The 8,602-nt window shown below is 31.1% G+C and overlaps 1 protein-coding gene across 3 annotated transcripts; it reads left to right on the top strand.

The window, feature by feature from the left end:
* Window positions 1–810: 810 nt before the first annotated feature.
* LOC148598004 (COX assembly mitochondrial protein homolog) lies at window positions 811–6,458 on the top strand. 3 transcript variants are annotated; one of them, XM_088561551.1, is made up of 4 exons: window positions 811–924; window positions 2,713–2,817; window positions 3,792–3,882; window positions 5,073–6,458. In XM_088561551.1, exons 1-4 carry the CDS (start codon window positions 840–842, stop codon window positions 5,248–5,250), a joined length of 459 nt encoding a protein of 152 aa, XP_088417677.1. In that variant the 5' UTR covers window positions 811–839; the 3' UTR covers window positions 5,251–6,458. The 3 variants fall into 3 exon arrangements, with proteins under 3 accessions (XP_088417677.1, XP_088417678.1, XP_088417679.1); XM_088561552.1 differs by lacking the exon at window positions 811–924 and adding an exon at window positions 1,073–1,162; XM_088561553.1 differs by lacking the exon at window positions 811–924 and adding an exon at window positions 1,102–1,221.
* Window positions 6,459–8,602: the final 2,144 nt, after the last annotated feature.

Genomic DNA, 8,602 nt, shown 5'->3' with positions numbered 1-8,602 from the left:
TGTCTTGAGAAAGAAACATCAAAACTTTCATTTTCCTAACTTATAGCCCAGTAAGCTGTTAATTATTGTGTCTCTCCGTTTGTTTAACCATGTGAATTTATTACCAATTAAAAAATTAAAGAAATTTCTTTAAAATGATACAATTTTTATTACATAGTAATGACTTTGAAATACTTAATTTACCGTTAGAACTTGGTCGATTTCATTAATTTTTCCTGTGGCAATTACTGATAAATAAAATGTAATTAACGATTCTTACAGGTAAATTTTGACATTTTTGTTGTATTTTAGTGTTTTGAATACACGCCCTTCCTCAATATTTTCATCATAACTTTTTCATTATCAGTTTTATAATTTATATAACTAAAATCCTGAATATTTTCTCCTCCCCAGTACGTATATGTCAAATGTGAATATTATAGGCTTTAAGTTTAATCAGTATAAAGACCGGGGAGGCACAGTTGTTTTTACAGTTTATATAGAATTTGTTAGGAGTGACAAGGATTTTTATATAGCATTTAAGTCCTTGGGAATGACAAGTTCTTGGTATTCAAATGTATATATATGATTTTCAAGTTAAATTCTTGACGTTAGTGATGATACTTTTTTCGAACGTAGCCGATTATGAATTCTTACATCAATGAAGAAAATGTTACAGTCAAAATATCATCAAATAATGATAGTTTAAGAACTGTAAAGGAATTTTTATTTTTTATTATCGAATATAAAAAGAAATAAATTTTGACTTTTTCTAAATCACCAGTAGGATAGTAGATTTAGTTGAAATATTTTTTAACGGAAATTCTTGTTCATGAACCTAAGGGTCACAAATGTTATAAATGGGAGCAAACGCTTCCAACCAGAAAGAAAAGGTTGAATATACGGTTCTCCCTCAGCATATGGGTGGAGGACCGCATAATCTTGGTGAGATTAGCATTCAAACCAGCTAAATTTATTACCAAGTATATTTTTGCAATCTGGCATTTTTTGGCAATGGTTAAATCGTTCGTGCGAGTGTGCACATGTGCTTCTGGGTGGCGTGAAGGTCGTATAAGTTGCATAAATTACATAACGGTGCAAAAATGGTTGTCTAAAAATTTGTGATTTTGCTAACGTGTAATGTTAGACAGAAGAAAACTGAAACACTCTGAAAGGAATATAAGTTTGTACGACCTTTTCATCTGCTTGTTTCAATCGATTTCATGGTAGGGTCTGAAATGTGTAAGTTGTAACCTCTACACATACCGAAATCATGATTTGCAAATTATTACAGTATAATAAGAACTGAAAATGCATGAGATGTGGTAGTGTCCGTTTCAATTCATTTCTAATCGAGAAAATTATGTATATTTTTTTTAATATTTCTAATATTTCTTGTTTGATCGGTTTTCTGAAGGTAAAAGGTCTAAAATGTGTAACCGGAAGTTACTGTATCAAACTAATTATTGACTATTTCTGACTTTCTTATCCAAATTTTATGGTCTTCTAAAATCATTGAGAGGTTAAAACTTCACTTTAAGACTTTGGATAAAGTTTTGAAAGATTTGATATTCTTTAAAAAGGGTTTGAATTTCATAGCGTACCTAGCATCAATGCCCATACCAGCAAATAATGGATGTGATCTTATCCAGAATGAAAAACAAAGTCTCATAAACAGAGTCGGATGCGATTTTAATTTATCGTCAATGTAAATTTTGATGATATCATGATGTTCTAATGTAAATATGCCTTAAAATTGTACAGATAACAGAAATACCGAACTTTGATTTCGGGTACACATTTTCGACCTCTTGAAAAGAGAAAATCGAATACAATCAATTTTTTTGACAAACATTTTGAAAATCATTAAATCTAGCCTAACCATCATATCATTTTGTAAATATGTACCAACTTTCAGCTGGAAATATCATGTAATAATGAAGAAATTGACAAAATAGTATTTAGGTATGGGCAAAAGTTGGTACGGGTACGGGTTAGACATTTTAGACCAAACCTGATTTCATATTCCATTGTGATGTCATGATATTGCTGGAGTAAACAAAAATTCATGTGCTGGAACCCCCTTTTTATCAGACATATTGTAGATTTTTTTTTCAGGCCCATAGTAAATTAGATCCAAACTTTTGTTTTACTTTTTTTAGACTTCTCTTAGCCTTTCATTTAGTTTTACTAGATTTAACTCCCTCAAGGAGTATATGGTTAGCTCCCTTTAGAAGCATAATATGTAACTTTCTTGTGAAGTAAGCAGCTGAGTTCAATTTTATTCATTTAAGAAAAGGGCTTAAAATCCCAAATTGATCAGATTTAGTTTTGAGTAAGTTTTGCGTTGATCTCCCAAATGTATCTATCGAAGTTCTCTTCATGAAATTACTATTAACAACTGAACATACAGTCCAGTTATGAATTGATGAATATGAATTTAGTTCATTGTTTAAAGTAAAATTTTTGTTTTAATACTTCAGAACATTGTTATTTGTCAACTGGGTTTTGACAGAAACAGTTGCCAAGTTGGTCCATATACACATTTTAGGTAGATAATGTTCTACGTGATACAGTTATCTCTATAATATTTTTTCTTCTGCCAAAAATAAGTGATAGTTTCTTATTTTTTTTATAGTTTAATGCTTCAGCCAGATAATTCATTTTTGGATTTACTGAGCCAAAATAATTTCTTATATCATTTTAATGTAATTTGATGAATTTTAATTTTAGGGGATCCTGATGACAAGTCATTGAGGCATATTGAGAAAGATGTCTGTATACCAAACATAATGAAGGAAAGGGCAAAAAAGGAAAGATGCCAAGATGTTCATGATGGTAAGGCTTACATCTCAAGCCTCCTGTTTTTAAGAAGACTGTAAATAATTTTTTACGTCTTGTAAATGATATGGCGTAATGAAATCGACATTGTCTTCAGCGGCAGTAGACACTGAGTTTTTGTGTAATCACTTGAATTTTTGTAAACGTGTCTTAATAGAATTTTACCCACAATGTGTTGAAGAAAAAAGAGAAAGTAATGAAATTAGTCAAAAGTGTTAAGTTGATAACGACCAGTAACTTTTTTCCATGTTTCCTCTACTTCCTTCATTACTTATAGTGGTTCTAAAAATCTGATAGGACATTATTGAAAAAGTGTATGTGAGTGTGCTGGCATAGGCTTTATTATTTTGAAATAAACCTAATGAAATTAGAAGAGCTCCCAAATTTTATTCTGAATTATGTTGTAAGTCCTTACTTAGATGATGAGACCAACTAGATTTAGCTCAAAATAGCTCAAAATGCACATCAAGTGTAGTTAAGTATTTTATAGTTCATTTATTTAAGTACCAGTCCAGATAAAATTCAGACACTGTTGAGGATACAGGGGATTCACAGTGTACAAAAAATACACTGAATAAACTGTTTTTATTTGTCTTCAGATGCTATATTTTTATGTTACAATATCTTTCTGTATTCAAAACTGTACTTTTTAGAACTCGCACTAAAATCATTTAAATCAAGAACGATAACTCTTGCAAAGTGCTAATTTCGTGTACTATCTATATAAATTTTATCTCAAAGTGCAAAACCCAAATGAAAAACTAAGGCTGGTTATGTGATCTGTAACTGATTCTGATTAAGAAATAAAAGTGAATTTAGTGGGTTTTTGACAAGCATGAATCACTTTCTGTCTGATTTTTTTTTTTTAAACTGCCACTTAAGTATAACATTTTGACATGTATTTGATAATACCGGTAATCAAAATGTAAAAAATGCCAATTTTCATTTTTGATTATTATTGTGTATTGCAGCTTTTGGAATTTGTGCCAAGGAACAAGGATTAATGATGCCTTTCAAGTGTACGAAGGAGTCTGATGCATTGAAAAAATGTTTATATGAAGCGTAAGTTTTCTATATTTTATAAGTAATGTAAAAAAAAAAGTTGATGTGAAAAGAGCAAATCGAAACAAGTAAAGAACAGGAAAACATTTTATTAAAAACTTGTAATGTTCACTCTAGACCCTGCAAACAGCCTTCTTAGAAAATACAAGAATCTTGAAAAGCCAGAAGAAAGGGTAAATATATTTAAAAAAATACCAAATCGTCATCAGAGGGATAATTTAAATATGTCATAATCCCAAAACATGCTCTAAGCATGAAAACAGGAGACAATCTTCGTACACAATGAAGTGAACCAAATGAAATTGATTGCGCATAAAAACTGATGAATTTGAAAACAATTTTACGTGATGTTATCCGATTGTTAAACAACAATAGTGTAGAATAATGTCAGAAAATTTTTAAAGGTCTGTCTGCAGCGGTTAGTGCATGTAAATGAGGAATCCAACGTCTGCCACTCTGTGGAGCTTGGAAAACTTGAACTTTTCAAGCATTTTTTTTTAAAAACCCATGAAACTAAGGCACTATTCAAAATCCACATAAACAATTACCCACAAATACTTTACTTTCATAGAAATGAGACCATTTTGCAGTGTTATTTAAAGGGTAGAGAAAATTTTGTTTCAAGATTGCCGCGCATGTACATAATAATTTCTACAAATGTACATGTAAATTCATTTCCACATTGTCTTTTTGTAATGTCATGTTATATTGGTAAACATTCGAATTCACAAAGAATGACATTTTTTTAAACCTGATTTTTTTCTGCTTTTAGGTGGAATTAGAACTTTCAATTTTGTGAATTTCTGTTTTGTTTGGTAACCTTGAAAAATTAAGTCTGTTTTTTGTTTGTTTTATTTTTTTTGCAAACACACAAACACACAGTTTATGAAAAATGAAAATCAATGTTAAAATTTTTTAAATACTATAACGGGAAATCATACTTAATGTGTGAAGCATCATTTTGGTCTTCATACAAATTCATATAAAATTTTTTTTAAAATCTATTGTTTATATACATAAAAGCTCTAAAGTCATGAAACATCAACTATGAAAAAAAATTGGTAAAATTCTTTATGAAAAATATTTAAACCTATAACATTTTTTTTCCAGTGGAAAAAAAAACAATTTTATGTGTTGCTTCTTTTAAACATTTTTTGTGAATGCTATAACTGAAAATTGTGATTTTTTAGTTATAATGATCCAGAGTTTGTTGAAAGCTGTACGCAACAGTATTTAAAGGAGAGAGAAGATTTCCGACGAACTGGTGTTCCAAAAGCACGAAAAAGACAGATTGAAGAAAGAGAAAAGAGACTAAGACAAATGGTTGATGAAATGAAAGAACAAGAACATGGAAAAACAGCTTCATAGCATTGGCTGTTCTTGAAAACTTTGTACTTTGGGAAATGGCTTTCAAAAAATGTACATCTTTGTAGTTGTTATTTGAGAGCCACATAGTCATGAGTAGGGGTAAAGAGAATTATGACAATTTCAATTGAACTGGTAATGTTTTCAATAAAAATCAAGGTAAACTTCTGAGTTTCAGTATGTAAACATCTCTGTAGGTAGAATTCTGTCTTCATTTATACTATGGCTAATGTGTTCTATCTTATTACCACTATATACTTGTGTGATTTTTAAAGGACAGTCTTTCAAGTTTGAATTGCTGTCAATTACAATAACCTTAAACTCTAAATTTTACTATTCTACCAGCTTCTCAATTCAAATTGGCATATTAAAGAGGAAAACAATTATTTGAACTAATTTAATGTTTTGTATACTCTAAACGTACTAACTTTCACTATCGCGGTGGACAGAAAACCACAAAAAAATAGTACATGCGAAATTGATTTTTAACAATATTGTGCTTATCGTTTTCTTGAATCCGCAAAAATTGATACCCGCAAATGTATGCGCTTAACAGAATTCGGGAAAATCAGCAACAGTGAAAATTAATACATTTACAATATTTGATAATATATGTACACAACTATTGGAAATGTAATTTAGCATGAACAGGAAGTTTCCTCCATTTTGCCATTTTTCTTAATTGATGAGAAAAGAGTTATATTTGAATGTTCTGCACCAGTTGAAGCAAATACCGAAAAAAGAACCCTTAGTCTAAGCTAAAATGTAAATTTATTTCATGTCCCCCTGATTTTGTCTGCAACTATGATCCTGTCTCTATTTCCAAATGTTTACTTTCAAATTGAATTTAGAGCTTAACTTTTTATGCAGTACAGTCTTAAAATCTAAGCATTTATTGGGGAGACTTGTATAGGTTTTATTTTATTGATTTGAGAAAAAATTGATGAAGGGAGATAACTCAATGCTGATTCCTGATATTCAGTCTTGTTAAACAAGGCCTATGTATCACTAAGCTCCATAAATTATATTCTATGTGTCTTGAAATCAAGTTGTGAAGTTGAATTATAGAATTTTTCTGTGAAAGATGATTTTTGAGAAGTCTCCTTGGTTAAAGATTTAAGGTACCTGTTCAATGTAATCAGTATGTTTTTATACATTTGTTTGTGGAATGCTTTAATATGTTGAATAATAAAATGATTTTTTTAAGAAAGCTTCTGGAATTTTTTTCATTAGAAATGTGATGAAATTCAGCTAATAGTCATTTTTTAGCTCACCTAGCTGAAGGCCATGTGAGCTATTGCCATCACTTATCGTCCGTTGTTGTCCATCGTCGTCGTCCGTTGTCGTCGTTAACAATTTTTCAAAACTCTTCTCCTCTGAAACTATTTGAGCAATTGGAACCAAACTTGGTATGAATGTTTCTTGGGGCATCTTGCATAGAACTGATTGGGGGATTTTTGGCCGCCGTTACTTAAAATAGAACATGGGGGTCAGACAATAGTTTTTCGCATATATCTCCAAAACAGTTAGGTTTAGCCATATTCTGACGGAGACAAAAGTGTTCAGCATGATGAGATCCATCTATGCTCAAATTTTCATATTAATCTATTAAGTCATGTTGGAGTTATTGCCCTTTTTCAACGTTTTTTGCTATTTTTTTTGTTTTTTCTTTCAAAAAACTTCTGCTCTGACACTATTTTACCAATTGAAACCAAATTTGGTATGAATGTTTCTTGGGGTATCCTGCATAGAGCTGATGTGGGGATTTTTGATTCGTCGATAAAACATGGCTGCCGTTACTAAAAATAGAACATAGGGGGTCAGACAATAGTTTTTCGCATATATCTCCAAAACCATTAGGTTAAGCCCAATCTTTTTCTTTAACTTTTTATTTTTTTATTTAATAAGATACATATATACATAACAGACAGTTTAAACTACATGAAGAACATCACATGTTGTTTACTTAAACCGCATCATTCTGTACATACAAACAACCAGCTTAATAATGAGATATATGCTTTATCCTATTGGGTTTATTAAAAATACAGTAAATAAGAGGTGAAAAAGGAAATAATTTGATCTGAGAAAAAAAAATGTCTGGCTGAATGTTTACAACATTGGGATCATTAGGTTGCATTCAAAAATCTATAAGAGTTCCAAATTTTTTCAAAATTTTTCACACGTTTGTTTTTCGCAGCTATCATTTTTTCAATATTATACATATACTGCATTTTTTCTAACATTCCTTGCACATTTAATGGTTTATTATAACACTTCATACTGTAAATATAATGTTTCATCCAAAGAATAATATTATTTTGTGGATCACCTTTACAAAATTGTTTAATATTACCAAACAAAAATATGATTTTAGTGAATGCTATGCTTATACCATTATGAAGGAGCCATTGATCAATTTCTTCAATGAAATCCTGTACGTGTTCACATTCCCATAACAAATGTTCAATAGTTTCTATTCCTGAATTACAGAAAGAACAAAATGGAGAGGAGACATTGTCAACTATATTGATAAATATGTTGGTTGTCAAAATCCTCTGATTAATTCTGTACTGGAGCCAATGCAGTTTTGTTTTTTGTAACGACAAATGGAAGTTTATTAAAAACTTTCCAATTCTCAGTATCTACATTTAAAATTGTGCTCCACTTGGTGTTCCCTGTAGATGTACAATCATTTCTATTTAAAATACAATACATATCTCTTGAGCCCTTCTGACTCTTTAAAATAGTTTTCACATGTGATGGAATGAAAGGAGATGCCCAATCTTGACCAGGCAAAAGTGTTCAGCATGATGAGATCTATCTGTGGTCAAATAGTTGTGCACCATGTTGGGAAAGATGTAACGTTCCTGGCACATTAAAGAAACCTGCTATGGTATTCGATAGGAGTAGGAACCTTTGCGCTCCGCCACGGGAGGCTAAATTGCCCAACCTTACCCATTCCTCCCTTTTTCTAGTGGCAATCAAAATTTTTCAACCCTATTATACTTGTGTCCCATCCCTTTTTTTCATTTCGTCATCATTTCATGTTCATGTTATCAACCATTTCATGTTCATCGTCTGAATATAGCTGAAATATTGCTGCTTGGACGTTTAACCCCAACAATCAATCAATCAATCTCCTCTGACACTACTTGACCAATTGGAACAAAACTTGGTATGGATGTTCCTTGGGGTATCCTGCATAGAACTGGTATGGGGATGTTTGATCCATTGAAAAGCATGGCTGCTGTTACTAAAAATAGAACATATGGGTCAGACAAGTTTTTTGCATATATCTCCAAAACGGTTAGGTAAAGCCCATTCTGAAAGGGGTAAAAGTGTTCAGCATGAA

Source organism: Perna viridis, chromosome 14 (assembly GCF_037379345.1).
Source record: "Perna viridis isolate PV_CMFRI_1.1 ecotype Kerala chromosome 14, ASM3737934v1, whole genome shotgun sequence".
NCBI classification, from domain to species: Eukaryota; Metazoa; Mollusca; class Bivalvia; order Mytilida; family Mytilidae; genus Perna; species Perna viridis.
This window is presented reverse-complemented; position numbering and strand designations above follow the sequence as displayed.